The following is an 18,070-nucleotide window of genomic DNA, read 5'->3' on the forward strand; positions in this document are numbered from 1 at the left end:
TCTCTAGGAACAGTTTTCCAACTGGTTATGCACCCACCTCATAGTAGCTCCATCTAGGTTATATTTCCCTAGTTTGTTTATGAGAAGGTCATGTGATTCAGTATCAAAAGCCTTATGAAAGTCAAGATATGCAACATCTACCACTTCCCCACTATCCACAATGCTTGTTACCCATTCAGAGAAAGCTATTAGGTCAATTTGACCCAATTTGTTCTTGACAAATTCATGCTGATCATTTCTTATCACTTTATTATCTTTTAGATGTTTGAAAATTGATTGCTTAACTATTTTCTCCATTATCTTTCTGGGTACTGAAGTTCAGATGATTGTTCTATAATTCTCTGGGTTGTCTTTATTTCCCTTTTTATAAATTGGTACCATATTTACCCTTTTTTCCAGTCCTCTGGAATCTCTCCTGTCTTCCATGACTTCTCAAAGATGATCGTTAGTGGCTCAGATACCTCCTGAGTTAGCAATTTGAGTATTCTAGGATGTGTTTCATTAGGCCCTTGTGACTTTCACAGTTGGTATTTCCAGTACACACATTACTTTGTTACATGGACTGCATGTTTGTTCATATAACTGTAAGTTAGTCAGTTAGTACGTCCATGTGAAATCATTTTTCACTTAAAAGCTGCTGCATACATTTTGGAAAATTTGGTTGATTCAGCTAGGCTCTTAGGGCTAGAGCTGGATGAATAATGGCTTTTTTGGTTCACTGGCAATTTTAAAAAAATTTAAAAAAATGTTTTTTTCTTTTGGATCAAACTGAAAACATTTTTTTTTAGTTTTTCAGCAACTCGAAATGTCAAAAAGATTTCAAGTAAAAAGAAAATGTTTTGCTAATGTTAAAACAAAATGTTACATTTCAACCTGACAAATTTTGTTTCAACTTTCAGATGTTTTGAGAAAGGAAGGAAAAGTAGATGGACAAAACAGGGTGTGGTGGTAGTGCTGCCTTCCTTATCAGCTTTAAGCCCATTGGGTAAGCACTTACCTGGGATGTGTGGCTATCCATTGTCATTTATAGTGGCAACTCAGTTAGATTTGGCAGAATTTGGGATTTTTTTCCCCTTATAATTTTGACAGATAATATCAATATCTATTTTTAAGCATTTTTCTCTGATTTTTATCTATTTAAATTTTCACAGGTGTACCAGATTGTGGGGTTTAAACTTCTTTAAAATGTTTATCTATTTAAATTTTCATAATTGTGGGTCTGGCAGTGGGTGGGGTCAGACAATTGTTTAAGGATGGTAGACATTGAGATAGAAAAAGTTAAAACTGTTATAAAGTTATGACTGTTCAAATGCAAATTTTCAACATCATGTCAAAATATTCAAAATAGATATCCTTAATTTGAACTTCAATACGTTCACAAGCAGAATTTTTCTAACTTTGCCTATCTGTAAACTTTGATTATTATTGATGGAAATTTTTTTTGTCATTTTTTGATTGTGTACAGTAAAGTAGACATTTACCAATAAAAATCTAATCCAAGCCTATTTGTAGTCATTGATGATGACAATGGATAGTCATTTGGCCAGAGATGGTGTCTGGAAATTAGGGGACTCACCTGATATGTGGGAGACGCAAGGTCAAATCCCTGCTCTGATGACTATTTATTTATTTATAAATAGTGGAAAGGCTTCAAGAGGAGAGACTGAGAGAGCCTCATGGCAGAATATTCTGGTCATTTGGCTAGGGCACTCCCCTGCAGTGCAGAAAACCCAAAATCAAATTCCTTCTCCTCATCAGGCAAAGGGAAGAATTGCACCAGGGTCTCCCATATCCCAGGTGAGTGCCCTAACCACTGGATTAAGGCTTATAAGAGAGGTGGTGCCACCACCAGCAGCCATCACAAAAGGTTTTTACTTTTTCGGTTCAGTAGAAATTGTTTGGCAAACTTGACCAAATTTGCGAATAGATTTGGTTGACCTGAAACTGCATATTATAGCAAATAATCTATTTATCAGAAAAATTTGAGGCACTTCTGAAAATCCCATTCGGCCTCTATCTGTGCCTTTAGACACCTAAATATCTTTGAAAATATGTCCCTCAGAATTTAGAGCATAGGCCCTGTTCCTGCAATAAATGGACCCTGGTGCCCACACTGAGCTCATCACAGAATTGGGAATTTAGATAGTAAATTCCATGCAGTGCTGTGACTCTCTTTTTATGTTTTTGTATAGTTCCTAGCATAATGGACCCTTCAGTCCTGATTGGGGGAAAAACTATTTTCCCACCCCCCAGTAGGGATTGAAGGGTCCATTGTGCTAGGAACTATACAAAACTATACAAAAACATCTATCAGTTATGTTTACACACACTAATTAATATTACATAGCTTTTATTGCTAAATTTTTCTTTCTTGAACTTTGGTAGCCTTATAAAAATGGGTTTTTCTTGATAAGAATTCAAGCATACGCTGATTTAAGCCTGTTCATGGGCCATATAGTACTCCAATATGTTATTTTATGTTAGCAACAGGTAACATAAAATAACATATTGGAGACTTTTAAATAACAGTAAACAATTTACTTAATTTTTTTTTGATAACTGTACAGATAGCTGTTGCTGGCTTGCTTGCCTAGCTCCAGGTACAAGCCATTCCTTCTGCTGATAAGGCTCATTACATACTACACTATGGGTAACTTTGGTTCCTACTTCAGAGTTCCAGCTATCATTACAATACCATAAGTTTTTAAGCAAAATTCCCAACTGCAATCCATAGGAAGTGCCTCTTAAAAACAGATGATACGATAAAGCCCATGGTGAATGAAATACAATTTTGAAAATGTGAATTTGGGAGTGAGAGAGAGACTGTGTGTGTGTGAGAGAGAGAGAGAGAGAGAAGGGTCTAACACTTTTTTAGCTGTTTGCTTCACTTAGCATTAAAAATGTTCACCTATTTGGAAATGGATACATAAATAATACATAGCTGTCACACTACGTTTATATTTATTAATGTAATGTATTCTCATTATAACTTGTGCTTTGCATAATTGGATGGAATTTTGATTTACTACCTCTTCCTTTCTGTATTGACATCATAACTCCAGGGTGGATTTAGGAAGGAAACTGTAGAAACGCCTTGTATATTAAATTGAGTACTGCTGATAGCGATACATGTATTTTCAGAACTGCTTTGAATCATTTGCTGACAGACTGCTTTTAAAAGAAGTGAAATAAGGCTGACTCAGCATTCTGTTGGCAATGAAATGTGCTGGAATGTAGGTCATCAGCTCAGGATAGGCAGAGCCCATTTCTTCGTGGACTGATGGGATCTGGAACACTGCAGAAGCAGTATCATTCCCTGGAGGAAGAGAGAACTTTTGAATTACTTGAGAATTACTTCCTAGTCCACTCCAGGAAATGTTGTAGGACTGGAAATGACTGGCTCTGAATAGAGTTATGTTTTGCTCTTTTTGTCTGGAGGGATGTTGCTGCAGTGCAAAGCAGAGCATAAGGCTTTTTTCCAAACACTCAAAGTAAAATTTGTACTTCAGTGGTTAAAGGAAATAAACAAATATAAATACTCTAGAGTCCAGCTGACAAGCAGTCAGGCAGAATTCTTACGTTTAAGGGTCCAGTTCAAAGAAAACAGAAAAGACGGTTACTCACCTTCTTGTAACTGTTGTTCTTCGAGAGGTGTCGTTCACGTCCATTCCAATCAGGTGTGCACGCACTACGTGCACTGTCATCAGAAACTTTTTCCCTTAGCAGCTCCCGTCGGGTCAGCCAGGGAGCCACCTGGAGTGATGCCCTCATGGCACTCAATATATGACCCTGCCGACCCAACCCCCATTCACTTCCTTCTTGCCAGTTACTCCGACAGAGGGGAAGAAGGGTATTGGAATGGATGTGAACAACACATGTTGAAGAACAATAGCTACAAGAAAGTGAGTAACCGTCTTTTTTCTTCTTCGAGTGCTTGTTCATCCCTCACTCATACATACATTACAAATTGCCCCACCGAGCCAAGAGAAATTAAATAAATATTGAACCAGAAATCCTGTGCTAACACAGAGAATTGCCAGAAAAATTAACTCTCCACCAGAAAAGAAGATTATCACTGTTCACCTTTCTGATAACTTACAGTCATCCTATGGACACATATGAAAAGAATACTACGTTCAATTTTTCAAGGTATTTTTTACAAACTCAAAAATTAAGTATAGAAGAACCAGACTTTAGTTGTCTGACTTCTCCAATGGTAATTATTTTGTTAATGTGGGAAGTAGGCTTGTTTGTTCACCCTACCTCTTATCTGCAGAAGACAAAAGGATTTGCCTGTGGTCTCACTTAACATCAGTGTAAATCAGGATTAACACCAGTGAAATCAGTAAAGTTGCCTAGGTGTTGGTGAGATCAGAATCGTGCCTCGTCTCTTGTTACTATTGGCAGCACTATGACATGACAAAGGATCCACAAGAAAAGCAATTGTGCAGTAAAAAGTATGGTGACATATTACACTAACATTAGGTGCTTTCCATGTTCCCATAGGAACAGCTTTAAGTTAGCAAGATGAATCCACAGTAAAATGCTTTGTAAAGGCATGAAGAGCAGCTATAATCTGCTCCCAATTCTCCCGACCTTTGCATTTGTAATGAATGACATAGCAAAATGCCAGGGCTTCACACTTGTTGCTATGGCAACTCTAGAACAGAAGAAAGGGCTTTAGTAGGTGGTGCTTGGGATACGGCACTTACCACTTGTTTGTAAAAAACAGTTTTACATCACAAATTATAATGTACAGAAACATAATATTTATGAAATGCAGCTAAAATATGCTTGTGTGGTGCTTAGACCTATGTCTTAGCACTGCACAGATACATCACTACTTTAGTTAGAGCCTGCCGCAAATATAACACAGCAAACTGTTCTACAGAAAGAGAGTGTCAAACACAAATGTAAGCACACGTGATGAAACAGATTCTGTGGCATCACAGCCATTCAACTGGCTTGCTAAAAACTAATATAAACATTAATGAATTTATCCTCATAGCACCCCTGTGAGGAGAGAAGTGTTTAATCTCCATGAATTGAGGTACAGAAAGCTTAAAGTCCTGACTTTTAAGAGTGCTCAGCACCCACAACTTCAGCTGAAGGCATTGGAAGCATTGGATGTTCAGTACTTATCAAAAACAAGCCCCAAACAACTTTCCCAAGGTCATATAGGAGGCAGAGCCTTGATGCCAACTCCTGAGTCCCAATGCAGCCTAAACCTTCTTTGACCAGGGCCGGCCCACAACAATTTGGCATCTGAGGCGGGGAGTTCAAATGACACCCCCATGCCCTTTCACTTGGGCCAAAACTTTGAAAGGTCTCAATTCTGCCTTCTTCCTGTTCTACTCCTCTCATGGTACCGCTCTGTTACCTACCCCAATAAAGGAAAACTAACAGCTTAAAATGCCTTGTTCAGAATTTTTAAGTAACACTTCACTTTCAAACCCCTGCACAACAAATATAACTTTCTTGTCTGCATAGTAAACACTGGCATTTTTATCTTTTTGAATAATCAAAGTGGAGCTGTCTGTGCCTTCTTGGTTGCAAAGGTCTGAACTGCTTCCTGCTGAAGGTCTGTAGTCTGGGTCATCTCATGCTCTTGGGTCATGAGATGGCTGTTGCAAGGCTGATCAGCCTCTCCTGATCAGCCTCTCCTGTGTCATTGTGGAGCGTAGATTTTTTTTTTATTAACTTCAGCTTGGAGAAGCTGCCTTCTCCACTGGCAACTGTTACAGGAAGTGTTAGAAGTATGCACAGAGCAACAAAAGCATTTGGAAAGAGGGTGGTCATACCGGTATATTCCAGAACAGCCTTTGGTGTTGATCCTGCTGAAATGTATCTTGAAAAGGCTTTCAGTTCATCACCTAAATCACTTGCATCAATATCACACATGTCATCATGTGTCAACACTGTCTCTAGTACCCTGCATTGCTGGTGTAGGCCTTCTTCAGGTATAGTGAGGAGTTTTGGAATATGATACAACATCCCAAATATACTGCTGTGTTCTTTGAGCTGCGTGAAAGGTTCAGCTGACTGTATTGCACAAGCTAGCACCTAGTTAAAGAATTCAACTTTGAATTGTTTTTTGAGGTCTCTTATGGGATTAAATCACGTGCATCAATATCACACATGTCGTCTTCTTTGGTGACTCTTGTATTCTTGAATGGGTGGGAAAATAGCTTCAGTGTGAAGTTCTTCTGCTAACTTCTGTGCACTCTTCAGAACGTTTTGAAATCCCTCATCTGACTGGTAAGACTGTAGGTATGACTTTTCTTTGTCCAGTTGTTCCATTGTTCCGGATATATCGAGGTCAACACCTTGGAATCTCTTGCTTACAACATTTATTTCAAACAATATGTCATGCCACAACACTAAGCCACACAGAAATTTAAAGTTATATATATTTAAGAGTAGGTTAGATAAATGTCTATCAGGGATGGTCTAGACAGTATTTGGTCCTGCCATGAGGGCAGGGGACTGGACTCGATGACCTCTCGAGGTCCCTTCCAGTCCTAGAGTCTATGAGTCTATGAGTCTATGTTTCTGGTGATTCCATTTCCCTCTGCCACTGTTCTCCCACAAACAGTTGCTGTCATAACATTATCCTCTATAATGGCAACTATGGCATCATCTGTTTCCCCAATTTGGTGTTTGATAGGTTTAATCGCCTCCACTCGACTTTCCCATCATGTAGCACTCAGTGGTTTCAGTGTCAGAGAGGATGTTCCCAGACGTTGCTTCAAAATTTGCCATCGATGAGTTGATGCAGAGAAAAATACATAGATGCTTTGAATTACATTAAAAAATTGAGCAGCCTCACTAGAAGCTGATGCTGCATCACTGACCACCAAGTTCAATGAATGAGAACTGCATGGGACAAAAAAAGCTCGAGCATGTCTGCACTCCTCTGTTCTTTCTTCTCAGGTTGTCACCATTATTGTAGCCCTGACCTGTCATGTCAGCTATCACAATTCCCATAACTTCCATTTTTTTAAGAAGCACATTTGTCATACCAGCTCCTGTAGTATCATCAATGTCAATAAATTCTAGAAAATGCTCTCTGACAGTCACCATTGCAGGGACATTTTCACTAGGTTCTGTTGTTGTTACAAAATGAACCATTAAAGTCATTTGTTCCATATGACTGATGTCAGGTGTGCAGTCCAGAATAAGACTATATCTTGCTGACTTCAGATCTGCCACAATCTTCTATTTGACTTTTGTTGCCAGTAACTGTATGATCTCATTTTGAATTGTTTTTCCAAAGTAGTGGTGTGTGTGTGTGTACATTTCTTGGGTGGTGACTCTTCTTAGATGCTCCTGGAGTACAGCATCCAACTCAGCCATCAGCTCCACAATTTTAAGGAAGTTTCCATTCTTTGACACATACAGCTAAAATGAAGTGCCATGCAGTGCTAGGTTTTGGGTACAAGCATTCTCACAATGGCAATGAGCCTTTTCAGAACATTTTGCCAGTAAAAAGACTCTGATGCAATCTTCTCTTGATGCTGCTCATCTATGGTGGCCTTTAACCTTAGTCTCATCTCAAACTCTTTCCACCTATGGAATGCTCTCTGGTGATTTGCTGCCTTCTCATGGCATGCCAGCTTTCCAGCCAGATTTTTCCATTCCTTTGTTCCTGTAGAACCCAATGTGGCTGGAACATTAGACTGGAAGAGTTTGCAACAAAAACAGTATGCAGCATTCTGGATTTTTGAGTACATAAGCCATGGCCTCTCCGCTTTGTCACCATTGGGGATTTCACATCAGTAATGTGTTGGATGGAAACTTGTATTTTCATTGTCTTTGGGGAACATGAAGTTTTTCATTTGCTGTGGCCCATGCAGTACAAGGAAATCCCTCAGGCTTCTGCTCAAGTGGGTCCACAGTCCAGGATCATCTAGACTTAAGGAACTAACTCAGCAGCAGCTTTTTCTTGTGCCTCCACCACACTACTCTACATTTTCCTTCAGGAATGTGCATGGTTACATCCATTTGAGATGGAGATATGGATGCTGCAGTAGCTGCCAGGTCATCTGCACTCTGACTAACTGGAAGATCAGGCATCTCCTCACCACTCACATACTCACTGGGGCCAGAAGGCTGACTGTGAACATTTGTGTCTATGTATCTCAGCAGAGCTCCTTCCTGCTTAGATAGAAAAGCTTCCTTTGCTTGCTTTCTTCTTCTGAATGCTGCCCCAGAGGGGCATTTTCTTCTTTCATTCATGACTGCTGTTCTGTGCCAGCTAGAGTGGCTCTCAACACTCAGTTGAAGGAGACAAATAAGCAGGCTGTTAGCAGGGCCTGAGAGAAGATATCAGCGTCTTAAGGGCATAACTAGCTCTTACTACTTCAGCTGACTGCCTGTTCCCCTCAAGTGGATTCAAGGAAGCAGCAGGAAACAGGAAGCTCCCTGAGAAGCTGGCGTTAATCAGTCCAGGCTCTTGGGGGTGCTAGAGAGGTACATAAGAGGCTCCTCCTCCTCTCTCTCCCTGCAGCTCCTGCTGCTTTCTGTTATTCCCTCTCACCTTTTCTCCTGTCTGCCTGTTATGTTTCTTGTGTCCTCCTTCCTCCAGCACAGCACTCCACCATCTCTGTGCATCTAGAGCAGAGAAAATACATAATGCACTAGCAGCTGACACAATTTTCTAGACTCTGGGTCCTAGTGGCACCCCCCCCCCCCAGTCTGATACCTGAAGTGGCCACCTCAGTTCACCTCATGATAAGGCCAGCCCTGTCCTTGACAAGGCCTGTGTTTATATCATAATGAAATGACTCAAGGTTCTGGAAGAGAAATAGGCCAAAAGTCAACCACTCAAAATGTGCAAGCATCTATTTTGAATATAGTTCTTAAAGTGTTAATGCTTTAATAAAGGTTTGTGGTGTTTGGGTTTTTTTATGGTTTTCCAAGTTATGACCTGTGCACTTGTGACTTCATATAGTCAGAGGTTTCAGTAATCAGCAAGTTGGATTCAGCATCGCCATTTTTACAATGACTTAGGATGGAAATCTTAGCCCCATTTCACCCATAACATGTATGTAGTGTTCTTCTACTTTTCTTTATCCTCCTGCACCCTCAGATGCATAGGGTGTCCAAAACTTTCCACCATTTACTTTTGTCTTGTGCTGGTCTGTTCAGGCTTCTGAGTGTCATGTCACTTTTTCTCCATTGTGGTGTATAAAGTTTCCCTAGATTGTCCACTTTTATTCTTCCCAGGTGGAAGTCGTGTTGGTGGCATCCTTAAAGCATGTCCTAAGTACTTCCATTGTCGTCATCTTACCATTTTAAATTATTTAGTTTTGTTTGCTTTAGTTAGAATTGTTGATGTTGCAAGAAACTCTTTCCATTGTATTCTGAAGCTCTTCCCTAGGCATTTACTTTGGAACGAGTTATGGTTCTTATCAATTTCAGTTGTAGATTTCCATGCTTCTGCTTCATGAAAGAGGAGAGACATAATAATGATATTAAAAACATTTGTTTTGGTATACAGTAGCCAGTCTTGCTTCTTTTCCAAATCTTTTCAAGCTTTTGAAAATTGTGCTGCTTTTGATATTCATTGCTTGTCATTATTGTACACCTCACTCCCTAGTTGGGTAAAATGATTTGCTGCTTCTAGTGTTTCTCCATCTACTGTGATGGATGCTTTCAGGACATTGATAGCGGTATATTTTGTCTTCCCCTTGTTGATAAACAAATCAGTTTGTTTTCCTGTGCCTACCAAAAGCTGGGACTTTTCTTCAATTACAGGATATATTAAACTAAACAGAACAATGTCATCAGCAAAAATGAGTGCTTAATCATTTATCCATAAAATTCATTAGTAGCCTTCTCCATGACATAGTCAATGACCAGTGCAATCAATAGTGGGGACATAATGCACCTTTGCCTTACTCCAGTTGTCACTGCAAACCATTGGTTGATGTTGTCACCATCTCTTACTACACACTTTTTTGTATGTGTGTATGTGTTGCTGGTATAATATGTTTAGCAGGGGTTCTCAGATTTCATTGCACCATGACCCCCTTACTACATGATCCCAGGAGGCGGGACTGAGATCTAAGCCTGCCCAAGCCCGCCATCCTGGCGGGGGGCCAACACCGAAGCCTGATCCCCACCACCCCAAGTAGAGGGGTCAAAACTGAAGCCAAAGGGCTTGTAACCTGAGCCCCATCGCCCCAGGCAGTGGCCGTGGGTGGTGGGGCTGAGGTTTTGGCTTCGGCCCTGGGCCCCAGCAAGTCTAATGTGACCTCATTAAAACAGGGTCACAATCCACAGTTTGAGAACCGCTGTGTTACAGCATCAGCATTGACACTGAACAGTCAGGCAAGGAGACATGCCCCTTGTCTTGAATAACCAACTAAAGCCTAATGCAAGTTTGTTTGAGATGGGGAAATAATGCAGTTGAGTTATTTAAAACACATATTTTAAATTAAGAGACCTTCAAATGATTTTCCATAGAAATCCTTTAGGCTACAGGGGTTTTATATGGAATGGAGTTGGTAATTATTTTATTTTTTGCCTTCCTGATAGGATGGTTAGATTCAGATCTTGTTCAAAAAATGTCTTCCCGTTCACTAATTGAGATATTCCTGATACACCAGAGCTATATTTGGCCCATGCACTTTAAGAGGAATTGACTTGATTTGTAGACAGAAATAGCATATTGTACATCTGGAGTAGAGAGGTTTCCGTCATGAACTCCATCCCATTAGTGTACTTCCATTTTACAAGCACGGCTATTGCCGCATTTCATATTATGTCTATTTCTCTCATAATTATAGTAGGAAAGTTCAGTTTTGTCTGCAGGGAAAACAAAGAGCCACCATCATCTTTCATGTCAGTCAAGTATGGACTCGTCTGTATTTTTGGGATATAGTGGTAACTATATGTGACCCGTGGCTTGGATACAGTCATCAGAGCAAAAGATAATTCAGAAGATCTGTTAACAATTACATTTGAGTATTCCAAGTTACTTAAAAACATACAATCTGGGACCTGTCTTCTACGGGACATTGCCTGGCTGCTTATTTTGAGTTGTTTCCTTGTAATAAAAGATCTTGCACTTCTATAAATGCTTCTAGCCTAGTATGGTCCAGGACTAGCCTTAGAAGAATGTAGCTTTCCTTAGTGAGTGTGGAAGTGAAAGTTCTTGTCTATTTTATCCTGCAGTTTATAAGAGATCATCTTGGATCTGATTGAAGAAAGCATGTTCTTAAGTCCCATTCACTTCAATGCTTTACTGAATTGGGGCCATAAGATGTGTTCCTAGTATGCTTTCCTGAATAACTAGGCTGGCTGCTGGAAGTCTCTGTGTGGGCAGGGAAAGAAGAAATCCTCCTTTCTAGGCCACTGGCCCTATGTCTACACAGCAACTAGACACCTGTAGCGGGCCCTTGCCAGCCGACTTGGGCTCATGGGGCTTGGGTTGTGGGGCTGTTCATTGCTGTGTAGACTTCTGGGCTCAGGCTGGAGTCCAGGTGCTGGGATTCTTCCATCCCTCAGGGTCCAAGAGCCTAAGCCCAGAAGTCTACACGGCAATGAAACCGCCTCACATCCCGAGTCAGCTGACATGGGTCAGCCGCAGGTTTTTCTTTGTGTAGACATAGCCAGAGTGACAGCAGATCAACTTTATGGCTACCACTCCAGTCTTAGATCTGGAGTAGTCTCTGTAGCCCTACTGTCCTTCCTCTCCAGATCTGTACAGTGATGGATAAGCTGATCACCTCTCCTAATTAATCCCAAAAGTCACAGAATGCAGAGCACCACAGGAAATTTTCTTACAGCTGGGCTCCATGTTACACACCCCTGTGTGAGTACCTGAAATCCTGCCTCCTGCACAGCTGAACTGCACTGGATTCCACTGTGGTTCTCACCTGCAACCATTGTGGGGAGAGATGTGGGCAGAACATGCCCATAGCACCTATCATGCTGGAGGGTTGCAAAGCACAGTGAGAACAACGTATGTTAGGGGTCACTTACCCACCAGTGAAAGGCTAGTGTGGACTATGCAGCCATTAGATGACAGGAATGGTTTTTAAAAACAAAAACAAACAATTAACTTCTCCAAATCAAAATACAGGGAAAATTTGAGGTAGGCAGAATGTGATTAACCAAGCTGGAATTAGGCAGGACACCTATGTTAATACCTCAAATCTTGCAAATTGGGAGAATTTGTAATGTCTGAGCGGTCAGATCCTTTTTGTTTAAATATCCACCAGGCAGTATTTCCATTATCACTGTATCACTTATCACCAGACTAGTGTTGGTTCAGTATTGCTTCCATTTTAGTTTGCAATCCTGTCTATTGAATCTCCAACCATATTTCCAGCAGCATCTAGGTTTATCTTGAAAGTCTCTACTTAAGTGTGGCTAGGCATGATTCTACTCAGGCTGTGAAGTGGTTTCACCAAGATGAGATTTCAATAAATCTCTGTGTTTTTAAAGAGAGTAGACTAATCCTAGAAGACCCAGATAGCCATCTTGATTTTTTGTGTCTCTCAGTCTAGTAGCTTATTTAATATATAATCAAACATTTCAAGTAGACACAGTGCATACTTCTATAATGGTAATGCATGTTATGATGCCAACAAATCAATAGGGCTATTATGTCATTCTTGGATGTACTGAGAGCACTATTTGCAGGACTTAGTCAAAACAGGGTGGCTTTTTCAAAATACATAATAAATATTACATTTCTCACTTTCCTCGACCTACCTGTTTGGAGGTCCCCCCATTTTTGTTGTGATATCTACCACATCTTTTACTTTTCTTAGAAGAAAGGAACATAAAACAGATCGCTCATCTTATTGTCTCCTAGCTATGGACTAACAATAACAGCTTCAGAAAGATAGCCACCATCTTCCCCTAAATAAAGGCCAAATATCTGCTACATCATCCCTTTATTTTTTGGTGTGGAACAAAGATGGTAAAATGGGGCTGGATGAAATATGTCTGTCTCTTCTAAGCCAGTAGAACCAAGAGAAAATATATATGTGGTAGTCAGGTGCACACTGCATTTTCCCTAACTTAAGCACATATGTAGGGAAATATGTTATCAAAGGGAGGTTATAAAATAAACTGTTTTATTTGCAGTTGCAGAAAAGTCAGACTCAGGAAAATAAAGGCTGTGAAAATAATATAAAAGGATTATTAAAGAAAAATGATAGTAGTCTATTGATATTGGTGTTTATCTGTTATAAAGAATGCCCTAGAAGATTAATTTACTGGAGTTGTGAGTGTATTTTCTATTTTCACGCTTCTCTGAATCATGCTCAAACCATGCCCAGTTGTTGTTAAATACCTTTAAAAAAATCCATATGCTGTCAGTCCCATTACACAAAGCAGCATAGTAGTTTACCAGACAATTTTCACCAACACAGCTCTGGGGAAAGAAATGACACAAACAAGTTAATGAAGCATAAACTAATTATGAGGTGACAATAGTATTATTGAACATAAGATGATGAGGGGAAAATTCATGTTCCAATAAATGCTGTGCTTAACCTTGTGACGAATACCACACAGATGAAGATTTAATGGTGACTTTTCCTCCAGGGTTACCTGTGTAGAGCAGTCTCTCTAGAACAGCACTAAATATTGTTAAAGGGGGTGGAGAGAGAAAAATGGAAACTATTGACAACTAGGGGCTTGTTACAGTCTATGTCTCCATTCTATAAAAATGCAGGCATGAGCTTCGCTTTAAGTAGACGAGTAGTCCCATTTGACTTAACTCTGCACAGGGCCGGCTCCAGGCCCAAGCGCGTGCTTGGGGCGGCATGCCGTAGGGGGCACTCTGCTGGTTGCTGGGAGGGTGGCAGGCGGCTCCGGTGGACCTCCCACAGGCGTCCCTGTGGAGGGTCCGCTGGTCCCACGGCTCCGGTGGAGCATCCGTAGGCATGCCTGTGGGAGGTCCACCAGAGCCACGGGACCATCGGACCCTCCGCAGGGATGCCTGCGGGAGGTGCACCGGAGCCGCGGGACCGGCGAGCGGCAAAGCGTCCACTGCGGCGTGCCGCCGTGCTTGGGACAGCGAAATCGCTAGAGCCGGCCCTGACTCTGCATATATATTTGCAGGATTGGGGTGTCAATATACAGCTTTTGAAAAATCCTTCTTAGTGACCTCAACAAAATGCCCATTTACAAAGACAGCTCAATGTGTGGATGTAGATATTTGTATGAAATCCACAGTACAAAACAGTATATATTGGGGGTGGGGGGGTGTTGAGTGACCTGTTCAGCTCTACTATATAAACTGGCTGCACTACAATAGGGATATTCTCTAAGTGAAATTATCTTAATTAGGCCTATTTTTAATGGAATGATGTAGTTAGAATATGCCTCCTCCCCATCCATAATCCAAATTTGAAAGCATTTAAATGAAAATGTGATTTTTAACAAGACCAGAGGCAAACATTATATTTTTTATGTTTAAAAACTCTAATTTAAATCTCCAAGTAGCAAATATTTCAGTTTCTTGGTAAACAGCATCAAATTCTGTTACTTACTATTTTTATAAGAAATGCTGTCCTCCCACAGTCTTTTATTAATGTAAATTCTGAACAGTTAACTTAAAGAAGTGATTTTATATTTTACCCCAGGGAGGCTGTCATTTTGTGCAGAGTGCTTTTCCTTTAATTCTATTTTGTCCTTTCTTGCCTTCAGTGAAAAGAAGAAACTGGAGAATTTAAAGGAACGCGCACTGTGCTTCCTTATTTAAGTGCATCTGACACTCAATAACGCCTTGTCTAGCTAGCACACATCTGAAATGGCCACTACATGAGATCAGTGCTGATTTGCAGGGGCTTCTGTGTGAATGGTGGATGGGAGTCATGGTGAATTTGTTGGTCAGAATACATCTCCAATTTCCATCTTGTGCAATTATGGTGCAGTAATTGTTGGCATCTTAGTGTATGGGGATAGATACTGCCAGAGGAAGAAATAGTACTTGATAATATGGAGTGGATCTTAAATAGATACATGTTCCTTGGCATGGAGGCAATCGGAGTCCTGCCGGAACAGGAGTTATTTGTTTATCCCAATACATTTCTGTGACCGCCTTCTGCATGGTATCTGAACAATTCATAAACCATAATCAATTAAGTGTTAACTGCCTATTAAGCATGGAAAGTAATCTCATTTTTACGGATAGAGAAACGGGGGCCCAGAGAGGTTGAGTGAGTGATTTGCCCAGGGTCACCCAGGCATGTCTGTCACTTAGCCAGGAATAGAACCCAGCTTTGACTCTAGTCTTATGTTTTAACCACAAGACAAGCCTTACCCATTACTTCAGGATTATGATCTGTAAAAAAGCAACACAAATTTCAAGGAAAACCTGACTTAGTCACTTATTAAGAGATGGAGGAGGCACCAAAAGGACTTTGTAACCAGAGCCTAATATTTGCAATGGAATATGTTGCTTGTTTTCGGTAGGTCTTTTATCTTCTGTGTAATGACTTAACTCTTTTACAGATACATTCACAGCTATGTATGCATATCAGAGCAACTGCTTTGGAACATGTTTCCCTAAAGCTGTACTGATTTCCCAAATCATTGTTATCTAGAGGAGCGTTTGCTGTTGGACTATGATTTGAATAGTCCTGGAAAACATCTAGAACAGGGGTTCTCACACTGGAGATCGGGAACCCTCAGGGGTCGCGAGGTTATTACATGGGGGGTCGCAAGCTGTTAGCCCCCACCCCAAACCCTGCTTTGCATCCAGCATTTATAATGGTGTTAAAAATATAAACAAGTGTTTTTAATTTATAAGGGGGGGTCACACTCAGAGGCTTGCTATGTGAAAGGGGTCACCAGTACAATACAAGAGTTTAAGTTAACTCATTTTTGAATCTCTTCTTAGTGCACATTTAGAAAAAAAGTACATTATTTACTAAGGGCCGAGTAATCTGCTTTCATTAGCTCTATATTTATTGTCTCTCAGTACTGAGATGGTGATTTTTTCCCTTAGTCATGAAGTATACAAGTTGGTTAATAATGAATGAAGTGTCTGTCAAGGTGTGTGTTTAACAAATATATGCTGAATAAGTTGTGTTTTTTTATCAGATCCCTTTCAATTCCCTTCCAAAAATGAGCCTGCAAAGGAACAGACAGTTCAACCAGCTATAGCACGAAAGCCTACCGTGATCAGAATCCCATCTAAATCAGGGAAATGTAAGTCCTTCACACTTTTTTTTTATTTCTTATCTGAAGTTTTCAGATAGAGTTCAATAAAGAAATCATTTTATCAGAATTCACTACTGAAATACTGAACAAACTGCAGCTAGTTACATTAACAGTTAGAAAAATCTTAGCCAAAATAATTTCATCCCTGTCAATATTAAATAGTGAAGTCATGTTTACATTTTCCTAGAAAACTATAATTAAAGAATAGTTTAATACAAAGGTACTAAATTTGTTTCTCTACCAAATGTAGACACTCCTATTGAAGCTCACACCTTTTGTATTAAACTGTTTTAGTTTTCTAGAAAGATGTAAACATGACTTCATTGCTTAATATTGATAGGGATGAAATCATTTTGTCTCTAAAATTGACAGCTGTTCAAGTACTGGCATTTTGCTGGTGTTTTTAGAAATTAAAAAAAAATAGCACCACAAACCTTGGATACCAAATGTGGCGTTTTGGTCCCATCTTGACTATTAACCACAATATCTTCCATCTCCCAGCCCACGCCACCAAGAGCTGGCACTGATTAGCTCTCACAAAGCTGGAAAGCTGCAGAGGAGAAGCATTAGATGTCTTGATGTTGAAATCTTCAATCTACTGAGTGCTTTATTGCATGTTGCCAAGATTCAGATTTAGTAAACTACAAATTTTCACTCTGGGGTTGCTTCCCAAAACAGAGGAATCATCACATCCCTAGTAGATGCGCCCAAAATTACATGCAAAAGAGAGAAATAACTCAAGAGGAGATTATTAAAAGCATCTCAAAACCCACATACCTCTACACTGTGTCAAATTTGTAGTAGCAGAGTGTCCTGCTGGGAGTGTTTTACCCTCTCTTTACATTTACATCACTGCTTCCAGAAGAGTGTTTAATTTGCCACTGAAACTCTAGCTTTTTAGGTAAGAAGTATGGTGGAAATAGTTAAAAAAATACAGACAAAAGTTGTGTAAAAAAAAAAATCTATATCAAAATTTGTAATAACCTTTTTGGTTTGCACAATCACATGGACCCTCAGCTGTAAGAGCCAATCTAATGAAGGCAGATAGGTGTGTTCCTCCTTCCCAGTGTAATTCTCAGGTCTCGATTGTTAATATGCATGTCCAGACAGATTTTTTTTTTCTTTAGCTGCAAGACAGATAAGACAGTCTTTTGCTGCTCTCTAGTGGCAACAGAACTGCCCTCAAAGGGCTTAATCACGTTCTGTCAGTTGGTAGACGGGTGTGAAGAGCCACTCAGCGAGAGACTGCAACTGGGAAAGAGATGGAGGTAAAGGGGGAAAGGGGGGTTCACAGTAAGCAGAGTGGCCTCTGAAGCTCTTCAGATCCCAGAGTGGAGCCAATTATCCCTATTGTCAAATGCAAGCTGTTGCAAAGCCTAAGACTACGTCCACACTGTGAGCTAGGAGTATGATTTCCCCTGCTCATATACACATGTTAATGCTAGCTTTTCTTGAGTATATCCACGAGTATAAGTAGTAGTGTAGCTGCAGTAGCACAGGTAGCAGTAGCAGAGGCATGACTTAGCCATCCCAAGTACAAACCCACCTGAAGCTGGTGAGTACGTACTCAGCATGGCTAAGCCATGCCTCTGCTGCCACTACCTATGCTATTGTGGCTATACTGACAAACACCCCTAGCTCATAGTGTAGATGTAGCCTTAGAGTCATAGAGCTTAAGGCTAAAAGGGACCACCAGATCATCCATTCTGACCAGGCCACCAGTGCTACTCAGCTACCCCTATGCCAAGCCCAACAACCAAATTTGGAACAAGGTATTACAGCCTTCAGGAGACTAAACTGTTATGTGCCACAGGGAAAGAACAGGAGGGACTGAGGAGCACCAATGTCAGAGAATTAATTTAGTGAGATAATACCCAGA

At 40.4% G+C, this 18,070-nt stretch overlaps 1 protein-coding gene and 1 long non-coding RNA gene across 10 annotated transcripts in view; one reads left to right on the forward strand and one right to left on the reverse strand.

Annotated features, from left to right (window-relative positions):
- SH3D19 (SH3 domain containing 19) overlaps positions 1 to 18,070 on the forward strand; it is a 169,797-nt gene that overhangs the window by 118,953 nt on the left and 32,774 nt on the right. For all 7 annotated transcript variants that reach the window (XM_030563551.1, XM_030563544.1, XM_030563545.1 and 4 more), the window contains one exon: positions 16,072 to 16,179. In XM_030563551.1, the coding sequence (XP_030419411.1) occupies positions 16,072 to 16,179 (108 nt within the window). The remainder of the gene's footprint in view (positions 1 to 16,071; positions 16,180 to 18,070) is intronic.
- Positions 1 to 18,070, reverse strand: part of LOC115652054 — a 33,876-nt gene that overhangs the window by 3,815 nt on the left and 11,991 nt on the right. For 2 of the 3 annotated variants that reach the window (XR_004000524.1, XR_004000523.1), the window contains exons 3-5: positions 17,176 to 17,318; positions 16,626 to 16,741; positions 13,342 to 13,393 (exon numbers count right to left, since the gene is read on the reverse strand). This is a non-coding gene — a long non-coding RNA (uncharacterized LOC115652054). Of the gene's footprint in view, positions 1 to 13,341; positions 13,394 to 16,625; positions 16,742 to 17,175; positions 17,319 to 18,070 lie in introns of those variants that run through there. The other variant, XR_004000522.1, reaches the window with a different exon arrangement.

This window comes from Gopherus evgoodei, chromosome 5 (genome assembly GCF_007399415.2).
Source record: "Gopherus evgoodei ecotype Sinaloan lineage chromosome 5, rGopEvg1_v1.p, whole genome shotgun sequence".
NCBI lineage: Eukaryota > Metazoa > Chordata > Testudines > Testudinidae > Gopherus > Gopherus evgoodei.